The sequence below is a fragment of the Balaenoptera borealis genome (genome assembly GCF_965194805.1).
Source record: "Balaenoptera borealis genome assembly, chromosome: 6".
Lineage (NCBI taxonomy): Eukaryota > Metazoa > Chordata > Mammalia > Artiodactyla > Balaenopteridae > Balaenoptera > Balaenoptera borealis.
The window spans coordinates 24,884,127-24,907,891 of record NC_138863.1 but is presented as its reverse complement, the minus strand read 5'-3'; the positions used below and the strand labels follow the sequence as shown (position 1 = coordinate 24,907,891).

Below are 23,765 nucleotides of genomic sequence, written 5' to 3'. Positions count from 1 at the left end.
TGAAGTGGGCCTAAGGGTAATATATTTTAACTAATAGAAGGGCTAACAGCAATGTAAAGGAAGCCTGGAAAATTTACATTTCTTTGGAGAAATGTTTAATCATGGATATTACATCTCTATGGACTCTCTGGAGGTCTAATATCTCTATGGAATCTCTCATGAGGTCTAATTCTCAAAATTTCTGATCATATTTCTAAAATTCAGGTCTTGCAGTAAGTACGTCTTTGAGTACTTCCAAAATACATTTTGTCTCTGGATGTTGGACTTTTTAAATATGGATATGTAATTTACCTTTCAAGTATCTCAAACAAGGACAGAGAGAACAGGAGCAAATGTCAAGGGCAAGCAGCCTCCACTTCACTCCAGGGTTTTTGCTTTTCTATTCCCCAGCCGTCTAGGTTAGTTGCCTTCACAGGTGGAACTGGCCTGCAGGAGTTTTGCTTCCACATCCATTCATTCAGTTTTAAGTTGGATTAAGTTTTCTAGGAGTATCTACTTTATCTTATTATAATATTAGCTATTATTTATTAGGCCCTTAGTATATGCCAAAACATATTTAAGCATTTCAACTACATTATTGTATTGAATTTGATTACAAAATAGCAGCCCTCTGAGGTAAGTGTAACATCTCCATTTTATAGATATGGTAACTGAGGTTTAGAAAAATTAAATCGCTTTCTCATGATAGAGATTTGTATCATCTGGCTGCTTATAAATCCAGTGGCCTTGCCCACTAAACTGCTATGCAATATTGTATACAGGAAACAGTACTATCCTTAGATTCAGGACACTTAAGTTAAAATCCCAGGTATCAGCAGTGTAAATTTAACAACTCCCACAATCATGTCCTCAGCTTACATTTCCCCAATTGTGAAATGAGGCTAATGAAAACTGTCCTCTTAAACTAATAGGAATATTGTGAAAATAAATTTTAAAATGGAAATGTTTTATAAACCATAAAGATCCATGCAAATGAATACTATTCTAAAATTTGGATTTGCACATAGCAGATACAAGTAAATGTTTACTGAATTTAAATTTGATAGACTCTGTGGAGTAGGCATGGTGACCATTAAGCCAATTTTATGTTATTATAGTAAGTTTAATTTCTATGCTGGAAAATTAGGTGAATTAAATGACTGCATGGCTGATGATTTGATAGCATGAGCTATGGCTTGATGACTTTCTTAGTCAAGACTTCCTCCCACCCCCACTTGGTGGCAAGTAGCAAAAGTAATTTAAATGTACTAGAACACTGTGTTTCTTAAGGTTCCTAACAAAAAAAAAAACGCATTTGGACCTCAGGAAGACCAGAGAACAAGGAAGTAAAAACTGTCAAAAACTGTTACTCACTCTCTCCAATTCTCCTTTGCCTCTGCATGGCTGATTTATCCTTCTGTGTCATGAAGGACTGGTTATTTCTGCTTCTCATTAATACACATTTTCTCCAATATCATAGTGAATGCGCTTCACACAGTAATCTAATCTTACTTTAGAATCCTGCTTAAAATTCTTGTCAAAAACATTGTTGCCATAAAACATTGTTTCTATTAAATAAGTTAATTTAAGTCTACACTTTAATCCAACAGTATAACATATGTCCACAATATCTAATATTTGTATGTTCAAATTTTTAATAATATTTTCTATGTGTCTTCTATGCTAAAAAAAGAAATACATTTCAAATAGCCTCCACATTGTTTTCCATTTATTATTTCAGCTGTTGTTATTATAGCAGGAAGAAAAGTCTTTACCATTTATATAGAGCATTTTGTATTTCCTTTTTAAAGAAAACATTTATCCTTAAGATTAGTGAAAGTTCAGTGCTGATTTAAGTATCAGATGACTTTACGAATGCTGAAAGCATTAGATATTTGTCTTTATGTTCAGTATACTTTGTTTTTAAATGTCTTAGCAGTGATGATCATCCCTCATACTTATTTTAATGACTAATACAAGAAACAATATACACTAAGGGTGAGATACATTTTGTGATTTAATAGTGAATCTATATTTATAATTCACATAGTTTATAACTCTGTACCTAGAACAGAGTGGGTACACAGTATGCTTTTCCGTTCTTTTTTCTTTCTCCAGTGAATGAATAGTGATGTAACTACTTGGGAAAAGTACTGAGATATTCCGTTAACCTGAAATTCAGTTAATTATCATTTTGTATACGTTTGGTTTTCCTACTTCCTCTGATGTACAGACTCTGAAGTCACGGTTAATAGCAACACATTTGTGTTGCTATCATTAATCCAGAATCCACAAAGAAATATAGGAAACAACTACATATTACATTTAATTTGAAAGCTTTGAGATTAGGCAGTTTACTTAGATAGAATCAAATCTACCACAAGGAGGCAAAAACTCATTTTCATGTTTCTGATAACCAGAAGTGTGAAAAGCATCAATTATTAAAATTACTTGACAATTTCAAGGCTATGTCTTTTCACTGTTGAACACTTACAAGTCTGGCAATGATTTTCTGTGGGTCCCCAGCATCGGCCAGTGCAGGACTTATGGCAACGTCCACCTGTAGAACAGCAAAAAGCACATGTGTATTATAATCTTTCACTCTGACTAGGAGTTAAGACCTCAAAGGAAACATTCTTGCTCCTTTATGAGGATTTTTATGTCACACTAGAGTTGAAACATAGCTCATAAAATGCCCACTTAAGTAGCAAAATCTGAATGTCAAATACATGTGAAGCAGAAATACAATCTCTTGATATTCAAAATCCTCTCATCATTTTATAAGAAAAGGAAATACATGAATCTGTAAATGTTCCTAGATAGTCAGAAGTAAATATTTACATGAAATAAGATTCACTTCAACTATTGAATATTTTTATTCTATTGATCTATCCCACTTGATATAATTTCGAAAGTTCAGGGCTTACAGATACCAACAGATGTTAAGGATTAAATCAATAGTTAAAAAGAAGTTGAAGTCTATGAAAACAAGAATATATTACAAACAGGATAAACCATCAGAAAAAAAAGGTTTTATATATAATTTAGATTATCTTTTTTTTTTGTCAAAGGTCTATTGTGTCTTTTTAAAATTTTTTATTGAAATATAGTTGATTGACAATGTTAGTTTCAGGTGTACAGCAAAGAGATTCAGTTATACAAATATATGTATATATATACATATGTATGTATGTATATATATATATTCTTTTTTTACATTCTCTTCCATTATAGGTTGTTACAAGATATTGAGTACAGTTCCCTGCACTATACAGTACGTCCTTGTTGGATATCTATTTTATATATAATAGTATGTATATTTTAATCCCAAACTCCTAATTTATCCCTCACCCTCTTTCCCCTTGGGTAACCGTAAGTTTGCACTGTCTTTTAAAAAATTTCTTTATTGAAGTATAATTGATGTACAATATTAATAAGTTTCAGGTATATATCACAATGATTCACAATTTTTAAAGGTTATATTCCATTTATAGTTATGACATAATATTAGCTATATTCCTGAGGAGGAGATCATTAAGAGGTTGTGACTGCCAGTTGACCTGTGAGCTGAACCCAGGCAATCAGAGGCTCCCCACCCCCTCCCTTGTCCTTGAAATGTATATCCCTCCAACTAATCCCATGCTAGCAGCTGTTTCAAGGACATAGCCTTGAGAGAGTAAGGTGTTGCTGAGACCATCTGGACTGAATAAGTGACTGAATTTAGTTAGGACCTCTGTACAAACTTTTAAGACTCTGGCAGGCGGATGCTGAGATCTACTCACCTTGTTGTTGCCCAGGACAAGTCTCATACATAAGTTCCCTTGCTTATTAAACCTGTCGCCTACTAATCTGGAGTGGGCTGCCACTTTCTTCCGTCTCTCCTTGTCCTTTATGTACAGGGGTCAATTTGCAAACCAACATCTTTATATAAATATTTCAAGCATTTAAAACAGCTAATTTTTTAGAAAGCTTAATTTCAATTATTTTATATCTTCTTCTAAAAATTTTATTGATACTACCTTCATTTTCAAATATCAGCCTTTATTTCCTATAGTCTCATTTTCCTTTTAACGATGACGCTACTATGGGTATTTGCCTCAGCAAATAGAGTTGTCCCACAGAGAAATTCCCTACAATCTCAACAAAAGAATATTAGCTAGAAGAAATCATGTATAATGACTTTCTTTGAAGTTTGCTGCTGAATTTCATAGGCTCACTCCAAATTTTTGTGAGTACAAGGATATGGAATGGCCTCATTTTTAGAGAAAAGTGGACATGAAAATCTATCAAAGACTAAAGTTTTCTATAACAAAGTTCTTATTAAAACTTTTCTGTTAATTTTCTAATATAAATTGTGAATGAGTACATGCTTATTCAAGTAGTTTATTTTAACATAGTTAACTTCATTGTAAAAATTATGGAATAAGGTTATACCAAAAGTTTCCATCTTTCCTTGACCCACAGTTTTTAACTCTTCCTCTTGGAAGTTCTTACAACTTGGGCAGCTTTTTTTTGTTGTTTTTTTTAGTCTCTCCTTCTGAGACTGACTGAATGAACCTAGTATGTTAAATGCTTTCACAGTTAAGGGACAGATTCAGCAGACACCCTTTCTCAGGCTAAACCTCAGACCATCCTACTGGTCTACTCTTCTGCAAGTAAACAGTACTATTTCCAAGTTAATATAACACTGAAGCTCAATCCCAGCCACCCTCTTAAACGCATCTAGATCCTGGCCTCAATGGGGTTTATTTAAAGCAATTTTGTTTGTGAAGCACTGAGGCTGACATCACAAGCGTATAATACCCTGTCACTCTGCCATCTGTTTATTTAGATCCAAACACATTATAACTACATAATGCAAGCTCATTCTAGCTGACAGGAAAAGGACTCCATCTGGCTTGAACAATATAACTTTAATCAGTGATAATGATAATTATTATTAAAAACCTACCGGAGTTCTTTTGTATAAAGCTAATAAATCTACATTGATTTATACCAGAGGAAATTAGAAAGGACTGTGAGACAAAATGGAAAGCAGTGCAAACTTTTTCGAGTACAAACTTTTTATGAGAAAGTAGCTAATGTTAATGTGTTTCTTTAGGTGTGTTAAAATCCTTTAAATCGACCCATTAAGTAGTCTGTTAATTGAATATATCTGAAGCAGAGGATGATCTACCATTTAATCTATGACTTCTCTAATTGGGTTTGGGTCTAATAAAATATTTAGCTTTATTTACTGTTGCCAAACAACTATCTGTAGCTGTTAATAAAAAATGCTGAGTAACATTAGACATTTTAAAACTTCAATGATCCCCTTTAATTGGATTACATATTTTTTTTAACCTTCTTATTCTTGCAGTTTCAATTTACCATCTCAAGACCTACTCCCATATCTAATAGAAAAAGAAATATTACTAGAAATTTTGTTTACAATTCTTGCCAAAGTATCATAGCAAGATCCACCTAGTTGGGCACAAGTGATATAGTGCCCACACAAACACAGAACGCTTAAATAATTTAACCTTGTCTAAATGCTGTGAAGAGATTTCATTTGTTAGTTTCCATTTTTCATTTATACAAAAGTAGAAATATCAATTACGCCTATAACAGGAAGCCGACAACTCTTTCTTCTCTGGGATTTTACTCAGACTTATATTCCCTCCACCCCTTTTGAAAACCAAAAGGAGGTGATTGCTTGGCCCACACACTTCAGAGTTCTGTCACAACAAGTGTGCTGGAGGACCGTGAATTGAATGTGCCTCCGTTAATGGCTGCTCCTTCTGGCCTGCCCTTCATTTCACTGTCTCTAGGGCTTTGAGGTTTTTGGAATCTGCTCAGGCACTCAGTTCAGTTTTGGTCTTCAAAACTGTGTGATACATGGCACTTGGGCTAACACTATTTTCACTGAATTGTTGCAATTAACTAAATGTCAAAGTATCTGACCAAGATCTCTGCCTACAACGATGTATTTCTGAATTAATGCATTTTTCACACTTTCACACCTGCAACCTTTCTTTGATTCTTGCAGACGACTGAATAGTGTAGTTTCAATGGGCTACAATGTTTAATATTTTTAAAAATCTGGTTTTAGCATTTTGTTCCCAAAATTTCTGCTGCACAAAAGGGTTTCCTTAATAATTATTAATCTCGAATTGGAAAAAAAAATTCTACAAACTTTTTTTCTTACTTTCCTTCCATCCATCTATCCATAAGTATTTCTTGAGTACCATCTGTATCTGTGTATCAGGAACTATGTTACATATCGGAGTTAAGCTGAAACAGACATGGTTACTATTCTATGAGAATTCAGAATTAATTCAGCATTATTCTGAAGGGGAAAGGTTTTGACTACTCTATATATAATGTTCACCCTCCATGTGTTTAAAGAAAAAAGGTGATAAATCTGAATTTTCAACAGTCCCCTAGCTTAGGAAGGAAGAGTTGGACAAAGCCAGGTTGAGCTGGACCGTTTCCAATTTAATGCCTGGTAGCTCCAAAGTCTACTGTACTCCTTATATGTGATTTATCTATGTGACATCTAAAATGAGATCTACCCAGAGCATTTCAGTGGAGAGGATAAACATGGCCTCTGAAGGGTCCCTTGTGAATCTCCTAACAGGAAGGGAAATATTTTAACTATGGCTCAATAGATATCTTACTGGGAACTTTCTTCCAGCCCTCGGTTCTCGGGTGTGCAGTACTTCAGGAGGCCTGATTTCACAGGGAAAAGAGACTGTATATGTAAATAATTTTTAGTGTCACTTAGCTTTATAACCTACTTCTCTAGTAGAGTGTTTTTAAAATGAGGACAGGAGAAAGAGGAATTAGTCAGATACTAGCCTATGTAAATGGGAGAAACATTTTGGGGCACTGAGACTTTGCCAATGCTGTCCAAATCTGCTTATTTTCATGTTTCAATCTACTACATCATTCTTTTTCATTATTTATTGTGATCATTCTTTTAAAACTATTTGAGAAAATACAGCACTTAAAAATAAGAATCTGACATTTCCATTCAGCTTAGTGATAGCAGTTATTTAAATTAATATTTCCACCTCCTGTCAACCTGACCCAATTGAAGATCTTAACTATAGAATAAAACAAAAATTTAAACAAATATTTGTCACCTTAACAACTAATTTTAAAAAATAAGTGCTGATTATTGCATATAAGCATTATTTCAATTCACAGGCAATAATCGCCTGTGACAATGCATTATTCATCATAGAAGTTAGCAAATATAGCTAAGTTCATCTTTTATGCTTGTCCAGCAGATGTTACTAAAAATGTAGCTCTTGTATTTTTTTTTTAAGGAGCTAGAGTCTCTGAGCCACTTTGATAATTTTAAGAGTCATAAAATCATGCTGGAAGTTTTGCTTTTATTTGGAACTGCCTGACAGCAGAGATGGGATTTAATATGTACCTCTGTACTGCTTTCTGCAAGTAATATGCCAGGACAGTTGAAGAGTGACAAAATATAAAGTCACTGACAACCATAAACGATTATATCCTCAAACTGCCTCTAGTTAAAGGTGATGAAGTTACATCCCTGGATTCTTCTTTCAGTTCTTTTAAAAGCTGGCATTCTTGACCTCTTAACACTACATTTATTGGGGAAGAGTGAGAGAACAGTATCTTTCTTATGACCATGAATTTTAAAAAAGGGAAGTGGAACATTTTTGAAAGTCTATGCTAAACCAGCTCCTGTTCTTGGCCAGACAATAAAAAGATGAATAAGTCAGTGTTCTGCCCTCAAGGAGCTTTCAAGGACCAGGAAATAGGCAGAAATATAGGCAAATAATTACAATAATCAAAACATAGGTATGCATAAAGTTGAGAAAAAATATTTTTTAAAAAAAAGCCTCTCCAGAGGGGATGGGCATTTCAAGTGGGCTTGGATATCTTGTTTGCCCCATAGAGAAGGGGAGGGAAGAAAAGTTCCAGGCTGAAAGATTAACCTAAGCAACAACACAGAGGCATGGATGAACACAACTCTTTGGGACCATAATGAATACTTTATGGTCCCTTGAGCAGTTTGCACAGAAACAGCTGTTGAAGTACGAGCTTACAAAGTGTCTTGAAAGTCTTGATTGGTGTTTACTCTGTACGGGTATTATGGTGTAAGTCAAGGTTTTTGAGCTTTGAATTGATGTGGTTTGACCTGCAAGGTAGAAGAGGGTGTCAGGGTATGCTTCCAAAAAGTTAGTGTTGACACTTGAGTACCTTGTACAAAATGCTGATTTTATAGTCTGCAATGAGGTATAGGAATCCATATTTTTAAAAAGCAATCCTTACTAGAGAATGGACTTGAGGATATGGGGAGGGGGAAGGGTAAGCTGTGATAAAGTCAGAGAGTGCCATGGACATATATACACTACCAAACGTAAAATAAATAGCTAGTGGGAAGCAACCGCATAGCACAGGGAGATCAGCTCGGTGCTTTGTGACCACCTAGAGGGGTGGGATAGGGAGGGTGGGAGGGAGGCAGATGCAAGAGGGAAGAGATATGGGAACATATGTATAACTGATTCACTTTGTTATAAAGCAGAAACTGACACACCATTGTAAAGCAATTATACTCTAATAAAGATGTTAAAAAAAAAAAAAAAAAGCAATCCCAGGGATTCTAATGATAACGTTTCCAAGATGACAAAGCATATATAAACAAAATAATGGTTTGGCATATAATTCCAAACTCTATTAACATTATGGCCATATTTTGTGACAATTAGATCTGATCAGATGCTTGGTGACCAAATGTACAGAATTAAACAGTGTAAAAATCTAGTAGTCTCTCACTTCTCAGTATTTACTCTGATTTGTGAATATATTTCCATCAATTTGCATTTTCTTTTCCCCCAGGAGTCCTAGAAAATACATAATTTTTATTTTCAATTTTAAATTATTATAAATCACCCATATGATAGTAAAGTCACAACATGATTCCAGCAAATGATATAGTAGTAGGGTTAATAATATTAATGCAATGTGGAATTGCTTTTTTTTTAATCAGATGTTAAACTTCCCTCATTCTTATCTGACAGTTCTCATTGTTATGTGTTTATTCATCCTCACACTTTTGTCCTGTAAATTGAGCTTACATTTTCTTCTAGTCTTAATTCAATCTTCCTATATTATCTATGATTTGAAAGTGAATTATTGAATGGAAACTTTACTGTTATACATTTTGCTGTTCAGAAAAAAGATGGGCAGGTATTTTCACTAACTAGAAAGATGAATTTAAAAATTAAAAATATATATATGTGGAATTTTTCATCTAGCAGTAAATTAAATCAGGAGTTAGTTTTTTAAAATGTTTTACTAATCACTGTATTGAAAAAGAAATAAGTAATATCAACCTCATTGTTATTCATTTCAAGCAATCTAAAGCCAAAGGATTGACAGGAGCATATATGATCATGTGATCAAGATTAATTTTGGACAGAAGGGTGAAATATATCAGATAGTTTAGTCTGCAGCACTTCTATCCATCCTTTCCTAAAAGGCTCAGCAACCTACGACTAATCTGTGACTGCCAGAGCACACAGTATCTCCAAGCCCAGTACCACTTCAGATAGGATTATAGAGAAATAGCTGATAGACTAATAGTTAATGTGGCACACAGAATTGTGCAAAGGTTTGAAAGTACTGAGCCTACTGAGTAAATTTTCATTTCTTCTGAGGCCTTCTGTAAACACAAATCAATCTAGAGTAGATGTGATAATAGCTGAAACCCCAGGTACAAAACCTATGAGTGCCATTTTTCGGACTTCCCTGGTGGTGCAGTGCTTAAAAATCCACCTGCCAATGTAGGGGACACGGGTTCGATCCCTGGTCCGGGAAGATTCCACATGCCGCAGAGCAACTAAGCCCATGTGCTACAACTACTGAGCCTGTGCCGTAGAGCCCGCGAGCCACAACTACTGAGCTCGCGTGCCACAACTACTGAAGCCCGCGCGCCTAGAGCCCATGCTCCCCAGAAAGAGAAGCCACCGCAATGAGAAGCCCATGCACCGCAACGAAGAGTAGCCCCCGCTCGCCGCAACTAGAGAAAGCCCACGCACAGCAATGAAGACACAACGCAGCAAAAAATAAAATAAAATAAAAAAATAAATTAATTAAATAAAAGAGTGCCACTTTCAAAACCTCTTAAATCATACATAAGGGTTACCAGGTACTCTATTAACATGCTGAGTTTAGATGTTTCTACCTATAGATTCAAGGAGAACGGCGAGATCTACACAAATTTCAGTGTCAAAAGGAAATTTGATATAACCTATTTAAAACTTAAAATTGTTACTTATCACTTACATCTACAGCCTCATGTGATCATAAGAGTGACTGATAGAAATGACATTAACATACTAAAGGAATTGTATTTCTCATTGAATATAAAGATCTGATATAATGCTGTCTATATTACTATTCCATACATTCTATACTTCTCCCAGCATACCTTCAAACTCCTGAGAGCTACAATAATCAACAGAGACAAACTTCAAAGAGAACATTAGCAAAGGGGCCAAATACTTTTGTAAAAGTCATACTATCAGCAAAACAATTTGACTCAAATTATAAGAAAAAAATTAGATTTTTTTTCCTGAAAAACTGGAAGATTTCATATTTGATACTGTCAAACATTTCTTTCAAATCAAGCAATTAGAAAGCATTAATTATCACTGTTCATAGCTGTGAGCACAGAGTAGAATATAGGAATTCCACCCACTGAGGAACATAATTATCTCCAATCAATGTCAAATGTATTTCTAAAACATATAAATAAGAGGTATGAACAGACTGGGGAACCTTACCAGCAGACTTAATATATTAAGACCTGTCTGCTGTTTGCAACCAACTACAGTGATAAGAATAGGTAGATTTATGAGCACTTATGATGAACCAGCCAGGGCCACCAAAAACAGCCAAGAGCATCCTTCAGAGTGTAGTCTATCTAGATGATACTCCCTTGAAGGTCTGCAGTGTACAGCCTGTTCAGCCTTATGTGGTGGCAGCCCTTTCAGGAACATTCTAAGAATTTTATGTATATTAACTCAAATACCCTAATAGGCTGATACTCTCCAAAATTTATATGTCCAGCCCAGACCATGTGCAAACACGTTTATACTTCAAACTGTCTATGAAATATCAATACCTGTATGATTAGCAGGCCTTTAAATATTTACATGTCCAAAAATTAATCCCTGATCTTCCCACCCCACGAAAAAAATTGTCTCTGTAAAGCCTTCTCCGTCTCAGTCAGTGGCAGCACAATCCTTCCAGAGGCTCATGTTAGACAGTTTGAAGTCATTCTCAGCAACCCTTTTTTTTTTTTTTTAATTTTTTTTTATTTTTACTAATTTTTGGCCATGGTATTCTATTTATTTATTTATTTATTTATTTATTTATTTATTTATTTATTTATTTATTTATGGCTGTGTTGGGTCTTCGTTTCTGTGCGAGGGCTTTCTCTAGTTGCGGCGAGCGGGGGCCACTCTTCATCGCGGTGCGCGGGCCTCTCACTATCGCGGCCTCTCTTGCTGCACAGCACAGGCTCCAGACGCGCAGGCTCAGCAATTGTGGCTCACGGGCCTAGTTGCTCCGCGGCATGTGGGATCCTCCCAGACCAGGGCCCGAACCCGTGTCCCCTGCATCAGCAGGCAGATTCTCAACCACTACGCCACCAGGGAAGCCCCTCAGCAACCCTTTTCATCTCATATCCCAGATCCAAATTCATTAGCATATCCAGTTGACCCTAACTTCAAAATATATCTAGTGCCCAGTAATTTCCCACCACCTGCACCACTAAACCACTGTCATCTCTTGCTTGGATTAATGCAATAACCTCCTAACTGGTGTCCTAGTTTCCACTCTGGATCCTTTACAATCTCTTCTCAATATATTAGCCAGTGTGATGTTCTTAGACTAGGTCAAACCCCAATAACTTCCCATCTCTCTCAAACTAACAGCCGAAGTTCCTTACAATGGTCTTCAAGACACTAGAATACTTAGTTCTCTCCTTCTTGCCTCCATAACCTTACCTCCTGCTATTCCCCTTCTGGCTCACTCCTCTCACTCTCACTCCTGCTGTTTCTAGGACATAAACTAGTTGCATGACCCACTTAGGGTCCCTTCTGTTTTACTTCCCTGGACCTCTCTTTCTCTGATAGCTTGCAGTCAGATGGTTCACCTGCTTTCTTGCTTTTCTTAGATGCCACTTCTCAGTGAGGTCTTCTCTTACCCACACTATTTGTATTAAATATTTCAGATGGATTTGCTAGATTTTATTTCTAACACATGCTCAAATTAAAGTGCTATAAAATGAAAAGTGTGAAAGAAGAAAATAAATATCATGCATAAACTTTGAATTTTGGTGTTTTTCATTTTTTTGAAGTATATATAATTGTTTTTAAGTTAATACAATACTCTATATAGTTTTGTAACATCCTATTTTCACTCTATATTTTATCCTGTACAGTTTCAAGTGATGTTAAATAAATGTGATTTTTTTTTTTTGGGTGGATTTACCTCCCATCATACAGACAAACTAAAATTCAATTAACTTTTTTGCTTTATGGAATACTTAGGAGATGCAGGAGATCAATACATATTTTTTAAATGAAAATACACATTAAGAAAATATCACTAATTTCATGTCATATTTTAAAGATTTAAAGGTCGTGAAGGGACGATTTGGATATCAGAAAGAACTTGACTATGTCTTTCTTTATATACTTCTGGAAAACACTGATGGAATCTGGAACCGATGTTTGGCTCTGTAGATGACTGGCACATGTATCAGAACATTTGATAAAAGGATTGATGTCCTGGCAGGTCTAGATTGATCTGCTGGTTCTAGTGGAGTGTCAAAGGCCTCTGTACATAACTATCATATTTGACCTTTTAATCACTGAGTTGGATAAAACAATGAAATATGCTTACCATTTTTGAAAATGACACAAATCTGGACGAAGCAGTGCTTGCTCATACACGGGATAACGGTTCAGATTTTAAAAGCACTTGGCAGGCAAAATGAGCCAAAAGTAACAAGAAATTTTAAAGAATCAGTGTAAAATTCCTGCATTTATGGTTTTAAATCAGTATGTCATGTGAATATCAAAAGACAGATATACACATAATACAGAGTCTATCTGGCATGGGACAGGTAAGAATTTCAATTCTCACTCTGTTACTGTGTCATTCCTTAGGTTAGTTAACTTCTCTATTTTTTTTTTAATTTGTTTGTTTGTTTGTTTGTTTGTTTATTTATGGCTGTGTTGGGTCTTCGTTTCTGTGCGAGGGCTTTCTCTAGTTGTGGCAAGCGGGGGCCACTCTTCATCGCGGTGCGCGGGCCTCTCATTATCGCGGCCTCTCTTGTTGCGGAGCACAGGCTCCAGACGCGCAGGCTCAGTAATTGTGGCTCACGGGCCTAGATGCTCCGCGGCATTTGGGATCTTCCCAGACCAGGGTTCGAACCCGTGTCCCCTGCATTGGCAGGCAGATTCTCAACCACTGCACCACTAGGAAAGCCCTATTTTTTTTTTTTTAAGTGTTTATCTTATACACGGAGGCTTACACTATGTTGCATAATCCAATCTAGACATCATCATCAGCAACATCATCAACCTTACCTCATCATCTACCATTTATTGAGCACTTTCTATGTTCTGACTAGTAGACTAAGGGCTTTCCACATAGTATCTCATTTAATTTACACAATAACATTATAAATACTATTATTTGTTCCATTTTATAGGTAAGAAAAGAGAAAGCAGCCTTTAAATGGAAAAAGAGGCTACTCCCTTTATAGCATGTCAGAACTTTTTATACTTAGCATATTTGCTTGTCAAAAGTTTTTGTTCCTGCCCATTTTTTAATTTCTAATTGACATTTACTTTGCTTCTACTAATTTTTTATTAAGGTTCAACTGGAAATGGGGCTAAAATAAGTGTCAATTAAATATAAACACATTTTAGCAATTGGCAGTTATAACTGTAATAGGAAATTATATCCCTGGTTGAGAGAAGATAAAATATTTTAAAATACTATTATTTAAAAATACTCTTGCATACACAACCAATTTACAATATTGTTATTTACTGCTCTAAGAGTTCATATATACGTTGGTAAATGCAGAAAACATAAGCTTTGATATCACTTTTATCTGCATTCAGTTTTAGTTATTTACAATTAGTGGGACCTTAGGCAACAAAACTGTACCTAAGAGCTGACTTTCCTCATTTATAAAATACAGATGATGACACTTACTGTATATGTTAGGAGTGATTAAGTGGAATGGCATATGCAAAGTGCCTGGCACATCATAAGCTTCAATCAATGTTAGTTCTGTTTTCCCTCCCTCACAATGCTGTATATAAAAACATAAAGAAAAACAAAGTGAGACAAAGAGATGGAGATAGTCAGCAGAAGTGACACAGTAGACAAATGAAGTAACCGGGAGACAGAAGCGTTTATGCAGAGTTGAAATGATCACTAAGGTACCACAGTCAAGCTATAGGAAAGAGGGAGGATGTGACATCTTAGGAACTTTGACAGGCTCGGCACACAGGGACAGTGGTTTCAGAGGTCTCTGCATGCTTCAGCAAAGTTTGAGAAGTCATAGTCTCAGCAGGAATGTTACTAATAATCCAAAAGCAGTGAAATTTCACTCTGCTACTGAATATTTCACTCTTGAATATTTCGCTTAGTTGCATAAAGGAAGGGAAAGAGAACAGAGAATATTTCAAGGTATGTGACAGAAAGAGAAACCCATGGTGGCAAAATACTTTGGATTACTGTATCCCATAACCCTCATCTGTGAGTTCTCTAGTCAGAGGTGCTAATGGATCCCTGAGGAACAATAAACATGCACATGTTCAGTTTGTGAGTGATCTCACATTTGAGAAGATGGTTCAACAGCCAAAATTCACATGAAAGAACTTGACTCCTCTCAAAGGGTATTTTATTTTTTTTATTTATTTTTTTTTTTTTTCAAAGGGTATTTTAAATGGGATCCGAAGCATTTCCCATGGCCACGAATCTAAATATTTTCTCAACTCTCACTCTCCGAAGTGTCTCATTCACCACAACCCCATCTTTCAATTTCTCTCTTTCTCTCTCTCCATGCCTTTTCCCGTCACAAAGCTTTCATCTTTCTACTCTCCCCCATTGTATCATTATTATGGCATTGATTGACTTAGCCATTCTCCCTAAATAGTTTTTATCCCATCCAGCTCTCTGGTTAAATGATTCTCTGCCCATTTTTTAATGCACTTATATCCTAAGTGTGCAATGCAACATTATAGGAGGACTTTGTGTGTCTGTGCGTGTGTGTGTGTGTGTGTCTGGAGGTGTGAGGGACAGTTTGGTCCAGTGCGCTGGAAATACCAGGGTGGCAGACACAGAATGTTTGAGCAGGTGGGAAAGGAAGACCTCAAATATTCCCAAATTTGTCATGTATATCCTGTCAGAGTAGTCATTACTTGAGAAGCAATGTACTGGTTCTATATCACCATGAACATTACAAAATTCCCAATATCTGTGTGTGGCATGGTCTCCAAGAGCAGCCCATTTTCATCTGGCTTCTACTTGACAGCTCCAAGAACAGACCTATCTCCTCTATAAATTAATAAGAAATAGGTATTATCAAGAGAAAACTGAAATGGATGAAATTATTACAAGCTCCTTAAGGGAAGAAACCATTTTGTCTCCACAGTTCCTAACAGTACTCAAAACAGAGTAGGCTTCCCAGATCAAATAACCCAACATTTTCTTGACTAAGAGACCAATATCTTCACACTATAGTGATAACCCAGCTTCTTCCACCCTGAGTAAAATTTGAAAGGTCTTATAATATCTGTGGTTTGAGACTTTATAATTATGGCTGGAGCCATTAATCTTGTGGCCTCTTTTTTTTATTATATCTGAGATTGAGACTGAGTTTTTGTTACAGATTGCTAGCCTGCAGCAGTCAGTTGGGGAAATGAGACATCACTGAGACAGATAACAAAGAAAAATGGGTAACAAATTGGAAAGGATTAGGTAGATCCATGGCACTATATTAAACAAACTCTGAGGTATTACAGCCAGAAGTCTCATCTTATGTTCCTACCATTCTTTCACCTGCCAAAGGGACTTAGCTGTTTTTATACACATATATTTTTTCCTCCCCCAAGTCCTCACACTTAAAATCAAAACAACCGCATTAACAAAGAGGCAAATTTCTAAAATGCCACTGTAAGCCTAAGGAATGAAAATGTGATTTTAAAATTGATGAAGGTTATAAGAAAGTGACCCAAAAGGCATTACAGTAAGTAATAAGCCTAAAATGTCTTGGCATAAAATGTTTTCATTAAGTTGCCTTTGAAGTTCAAACACAAAAACTACAACTCAAGATTAATGGATTTATAATATGTTTTTAAAATAGTATTCCATCAACAAGATATTTCAGTGGAGTCTCTTGTTGATGTACTACTAGATAGATCTGGAAACTGATCCATTATTTCTAGAAAAAAATATAAATGATTTGTAAACTACTGCATATAAAACTATTGTTTTCCTTTGCAAAGTCCTCATCAGCTGACATATTAAAGAGTTAGTCATAGTTTAGATATAATGCAACTTTATCATGTAGCAGGCATCATTCTAAGCTATTTATTTCTCATGACAACCTTAGAAGGAAAATACTACTACAGATGAGGAAGCTGAGTCCTGAGAAGTTTAATAACTTGCCCAAGATCATACAGTAAGTGATAGACCTGGGATTAGAGCCCAGAAATATAGGTTCCAGATTACACACTCTTAACCGATATAATTAAGTTTCATATTTCTGTTAACAGATACAAGAATAGAATAGTCATGTTGGACAAAGGAGGACAGAGCACACAAAATAAATTAAAACACACATAGGAAGACAAACTTTAACTTTGTCCCAATAAGGCGTGGTTTTGATAGGATTAGAGCAAATACTGAGTAAGTTCAATGGATTTTAGGAGGTCAAGAAACCAGTAGGCAAGGATGCTGAATGAGATCATTAATACATACTTATTGAATTATGGTTTTCTCAGGGAATATGCCCAGTAGTGGGATTGCTGGGTCATATGGTAGTTCTATTTTTAGTTTTTTAAGGAACCTCCATATTGTTCTCCATAGTGGTTGTATCAATTTACATTCCCAGCAACAGTGTAGGAGGGTTCCCTTTTCATCACACCCTTTCCAGCATTTATTGTTTCTAGATTTTTTGATGATGGCCATTCTGACTGGTGTGAGGTGATATCTCTTGTAGTTTTGATTTGCATGTCTCTAATGATTAGTGATGTTGAGCATCTTTTCATGTGCCTCTTGCCCATCTGTATGTCTTCCTTGGTGAAATGTCTATTTAGGTCTTCCACCCATTTTTTAATTGGATTGTTTGTTTTTTTGATATTGAGCTCCATTAGCTGTTTGTATATTTTGGAGATTAATTTTTTGTCTGTTGTTTCATTTGCAAATATTTTCTCCCATTCTGAGGGTTGTCTTTTTGTCTTTTCCTAAGCTGGGGCGAAGTGAGAGTAGCATTGACATATATACACTACGGAATGTAAAATACTTAGCTACTGGGAAGCAGCAGCATAGCACAGGGAGATCAGCTTGGTGCTTTGCAATGACCTAGAGGGGTGGCATAGGGAGGATGGGAGGGAGGCTCAAGAGGGAGGGGATATGGGGACATATGTATGCATATGGCTGATTCACTTTGGTGTACAACAGAAACTAACACAGTATTGTGAAGCAATTATACTCCAATAAAGATCTATTAAAGGTGCAAAAAAAATGCATACTTATTCAAAGTCACCTAGGGAATGGCTTGCATGGAGTTAAAAGATGATTTGGGGTCACTTGCTAAAATCTTTGATGTACCTGAGGAACAAGCAGTATTTAGCAGATGACTTCAATGAGCAGGGTGGAGGGGGTACTACAAGTGGATGTGAAGAGCATTAAAAATTGTGTCCTTCCCCATTCCACTTTCCATCCCCACAGAGTTAGAGGCATATTTACTTATAAATGGTGATGGGGAGCTAAGAGAAGGCTGATCACAGCCCCCAACATTAGGATAGGATACAGAATAAGAAGTGCTTCATAGGAGGAGCAAATCTCAGTTATAAACACTAAAAATGTTAACAACAACTAACATTTATTGAGCACTTACTATGTGGCAGGCATTGTTTTAAACATTTTCATTTATTATCTCAGTTAATTCTCATGTGAGAAAAATGCAGGATAAAGGAACTAAGCAATGACAGTTAAGAAATTACAGTTAGAAGAAACTCTTGGAGTCAAGATTCAAACTCACGTAGAAACCCAGAGCTTGAGCTCAGCCACTAGGCTACCATCTGAGGCAAAGAAGCAGAAGAATAATTGTGCAAAGAGAATGAAGATGCAGGGGGCTTTGCTCTGGAATAGGGTTAGGTAAAAGCTTTTAGAAGGTAGGAAAAGAAGGGAGAGAAAGAACAATAATATCTAATTTTTCTCTATGATTATCCATTCAAATATTTTTAAAGTAACATATATTCTTACTCTAAGTTACTATTGATGAAACAATGTTTTGTGTTTTTTTTTTTTTTTTTTTCTCCCTCAGATAAAATGTCTGGGTCCACTGTGTGGATTAGTATAAATAATTTATTATTTCATAAGAATGTTACAAAATTGCATGATATTAATTTATCTTTCTCTACTGATTCAAACAGGATGATCCCTGTCAGTTATACAACCATAAGGAACTTCACACGTGTATTTATTCCACTAAAAATACACAGCAAATTTTTTCAATAAAATATTTGATATTTAAAATTATGCAACTAAATAAAATTTAGAAATGAAGAAGTGTTGGTTATCCAATATTTTATTGCTTTTAAAAATCTTTTAGTTTTATCATTGTATTTATTTCTAGCAAAGCAAATTTCTTTATTCTGAAAAACACATTTTGATAATTAACTATTAACCAGTAATAGTTAATTATCAACAAAGTAACTAGTAACTTGGGCATATAGGTAGCTCTTCTGATGCTGTATTCTACTTCCCGAGTACAGAGTTTGAACTGATTCTATAGAAAATATTTTTTTAAAAGCTACTTAGATCAAAATCTTAGTTTAATAAAGTGTGAGGAGGTAGGAGAATAAAAGTGTCTTATCAGGACACCTAATTTTGAGATGAATTTTCCTTTGTACATTTTTGTAATCAAGGTTTTTTTTTTTTCTCTTTTATATATTTCTTTTACTTATAGTCAAAGGAGAACTTTAAGAGAAATGTCACTGCGTAATTTCCTTTCCATTTTCTCTTCCCTGCTTAGAAAGAGCACCTACAATTGACAAAAGAATCACCTCTAAATAGAACATAATTTATTCGTGCCAAGCAGCAAAGAATTAAATAAAAGTTGCATAGGGTTGCTTGCAACAATCTAGGCTTGAAAGATTGCTAAGTGGGTTAGCAGCTTGATCTCCGTATTCATCTTTCCCCAGCTCACTGTAGGGATGCCGGCTCCCCTGCTCCAACCCTCCAGTGTAACTAGCAGTCTTTCGCCCACCTCTGCTCCAAACTGCAAAATAAAAGTGGCATAGTTGAGTGGAACCAATAGGAGAGGGAAGACGTCTGAAACGTCTTCTTTGCAAATGGTATGAAAGGGAAAACCTGAATACACCATTTTCAGTTACTTTTTCCTTTCAGTTCCTAGCTTTCTCTAAATGATGAGAAATTAGAGAAGAAAAGGAAAATGTAAGCTCTTTAAATTCTACTTAATTGTGCAATTGAGTTTCAGGAAAACAATTACATTAGTAAGCAGGAATAAGCATGTGAATGGTAAGGAAATCTATGAATGATGGTTGTAGAAGAGGACACAGACATAAACATAATCACTTTTAACCCATTACAGAGTAAACAAATCAGAGAAAAATAGTAGAGGGTAAAACTGAGTGGATTCAGCACAATTTTCATTCAATTCTACATAGTTGCTTTAAACACCAGTACACAAACAGGGCTTTAGGTTTAAAAAAAAAAAATCAACCATGGAATGCTTCGTAATCTCTTTCACATTAATCAAGTACTTGTTATTTGAGTCCACATAGAATTTTATTTGGTTTGGATAAGTCTCAAACTCTGTGAAAATTTAAGTCAATTTTGATCAACTTAGCATTTCAACCCCTACACCTAATTCTTCCAAGCTTAGAATTATTTGCAAATCCTCTTATAGCAGGATGACTCAAAACATTATATAGGGGGACATTTTTTTAAATTGTGGAAAAAATAGAATAAAAAATGTGGAAGATCACCAGAGGTCTCTTACTGACAGTCACTTTACGTTAATGTTCCTAGCTTTACATTTTAAATATTTTTTTTATCGTGGAAAAATATGCATAACATAAATTTTACCATCTTAACTGTTTTTAAGTGTACAGGTCGGGGTACTAATACACTCACATTGTTGTATAACAATTACCACCATCTACCCCATAACTCTTTCCATCTTATAAAACTGAAATATACTCATTAAACAATAGCTTCCCATTCTCCCTGCTCCTCCAGCCCCTGCAACCACAACTATATTTTCTGTCTTTATGACTTTGACTACTCTAAGTATTGCATGTAAGTAAGGATCATATGGTATGTGTCTTCTTATGACTGGTTTATTTCACTTAGCATAATTCCCTCAAGGTTCAGCCCGGTTGTAGTGTATGTCAGAATTTCCTGCTTTTCAAGGCAGAATAACATTCCATTGTATGTATATACCACCTTTTGCCTATCCAGTCACCCATCTATAAGCCACTTGGGAAAGATTTATTTTTGATTATATTACTTTTATTAGATTTTCTGTGATTGTTACCCAATTCAAACAAAGTGTGTAGCTCTTATTACTTTTTTTTCCAATAAGAAAGACATTATTCATTGCTAAAGATCTCCAATTCCAAAAACTTTCCATTTCTAAAAATGTTAGGAGTTACTACTTCAAAGAAAAGCTGATTATTCTGATTGCATGGCCTTTTTCCACTTTGAACAGTGTGAAAACCATTTTCATAATATCAGCAACTTTTAGTTAAGTAATGATATTTTTTTTCAATGAAAATTTCCATAAGTGAAAAGACTTGTTAAAATTTAAAGTAATCTCAGACAAACAATAAAATCTTGATGGCTGCCCTTAACTTGACAGTTTGAACCCTAGAGATCTGCTATTTCATAAAATTTTGATCTTTTCACACCATTCACTGGAAGAAAGCGAGTCCTTATTGCTAAAAATTTCTCTCAGCCACCCCAAATGGGGCTCTTAATACCTACCTTACAGACTTTCTATAAGAATTAGAAATAGAGTTCTTTCAGTGCGTGTCATATATCAGGCCCAAAAGGTCACAGGCCCTTAAAGCATTGCTATAGTTATTAATGAAATCAGTGAAGGAAGTTTCACATGACAACAGAGCGCTACATATTCTCTAAGAGGGGACTCATGTATTTGGTGGTGCTCATTTGCAGCAAGCCTATGCATTCTACACCAATTTTGAATCAGCATAGGTCTGAGATGTCTTAATCATAATAAGCTTTGCTAGTCATTTTACTAGCATAGAAATCCTACACCAGATCAGTGCTACTTAAACCTGTCGCTAGAATCAATTAGAGAACCTTGATGATAGGTAGCCTCCCATCCTTAAACCAAACTTACTCAGTGAGAATCTCTGGGGGTAGATTCTGACCAATGTCCAAGTTTGGAAACCATTAATCTACTTATCATTGGACATAAAAACCCTTGCCTTTTGTAATGCTAGACCATGATACACAACATCTCTGCTATTTCCTTCCAACAAGCTATGGTCATGAAGATTTATTTGAAGGTAGAAAATTGAACATTTTAAGAGCTAGAGCAGTATGCTTGTGGGGTACAGAGGAGTCAATCTTTGAGGCAGAAACTCAGTTTACTTTGAGAGGGTAAAAGAGGCTTACTCTGTAAGCGAGACTTTTAGCGAAACAGAGGTAACTTCTATCTGTTATTCTTGAGGAAATCTTGAGTGTAAGAAGTTAACATGAATGCAGACGCTAAGTATACTGTTTAATAATTTAAATGAAAAATGTTAGCAGAATATGACCCTGAAGATATTTTCCTCTATAAATTTAGAGTTAAACTGGCCTGTCTCTAAAGAGGTTATTCTTTCCTGAGTTGTGTATGTGTGCATGTGTGTGTGTGTGTGTGTGTGTGTGTGTTTATTCACCATTTGCCCCAGAGGAGACTAGGGTCCATGATCAGTTCATACCATGTATGATGTGTAGGCTTAATTTTCTTTTTGCATCCTTACAGGGAGAAATGATAAGCACTGTACTGGGCTTAGCCCAGCATTACCTACACAGGGCTACTGATGTTCACACATGGTAGTAGTGTACTTAGCTGACTGTCAGATTTTCTATAATTGTGAGAACTGGTTCTTAAATGCAGCCCTTACTAAATATTAAAATATATAAACCCACAATTTAAATTTTATTTAAAAAAGGCAATATATACTTAAAATTCATTATTTCCTGATTAGTTCACATCTATTGAATCTCTATGCTGGAAATACTACTTAAATGTATGCTAAGTGGGCATCTCTTCCAAAATCCACATTGGTTGCTAAAAAGAGATAACATTAGGAATGTTTACACCATGAAAATCAGCAAACTCTACAAATTGGCATGTTTTCCTCCTTATTTTGTGAAGAGAGGTTATTAAACATTTACCGGCACACTACTGACATGATATAATTTTAGACTGAAGAAATGATGCTTTGGGACATGTACTACTAAAACTTTTCTAAGGAAGCCACATTATATTTGATGCCTGGAGTGGGCATTTTCTTACGCAATGAATTGATGTTTCTACTAATTCAGAAACAGAAAATGACATGAGCCTTCGTCTGGAGAAGGGGCAAAAAGCCTAGGAGACAATAAAAGAGTCGGTTCTTAAGGTTTACAAATGGTCAGAGGGTCCCAATAGTTAGGGATATCCTCACCTACAACACAAGAGCAGAAGCACAAAAGTCAAGTGTGGGCCTCTCTGCCCCTCAATAAACATTATTATTATTAGCAAAATCATATGAATAACTAATCTCATTTATGCTTTGAGGAAATTGGGGGTATAGTGGGTCTTCAGAGCAGTTGATGGAGTACCTAGTACAGCTGTGAGGTTTACTGTAGTCATTTGTGGCAGAAGCTGGGGTTGGCAGTAAGAGAACACAGCCAGAGTGGAGAGACTATGGAACTTATTCCAGATTTTAGGTGGTTTATATGTAAAAGGAAAGTGAAAACTAATTTATAATCATAAACAATTGAGGCCAATGTGTGTATATGTAAGTGTATGTGTGTGTGTACACACATTTATACAATATGTTTACTTTATAAGTATATATTATATGCAAATGCATATATATATGATTTGCAATAAAATAAAATACCCCATGAAATGCATGATAAATATGAGAACTGAGCTGAGCTAGGAAAGGTCTATTGTGGGAGAATTCTTCCGTTCTGCCACCTGGGGTTGAGGTAAAGTACCCCTGAGGAATATTCTTTCACTTTCTAGAAACCAAAGATCATACTTCTTTAATTTTATATACATATACTATTTGATGAAAAAGTTAATTGAAAGAAAACTATTGCATTTGATGAAAATAAAGATTTGTCATAAAAAATTTATTCAAAAAGTGAAACAACGCACTCTTATCCAGGAAACTAAAGAACAAGAAAACCAAGCTAGCAGATATATTGTGCTTGTATCTTGTAACATTCTTACATAACAGTTTATC

General features: G+C 35.4%; 1 protein-coding gene across 1 annotated transcript in view; it reads right to left on the bottom strand.

Moving 5' to 3' along the window:
• The window catches only part of ERBB4 (erb-b2 receptor tyrosine kinase 4), a 1,231,960-nt gene that overhangs the window by 346,256 nt on the left and 861,939 nt on the right, over positions 1–23,765 (bottom strand). Inside the window, exon 7 of the mRNA XM_082396354.1 lies at positions 2,474–2,539. Coding sequence (XP_082252480.1) covers positions 2,474–2,539 — 66 coding nt within the window. The remainder of the gene's footprint in view (positions 1–2,473; positions 2,540–23,765) is intronic.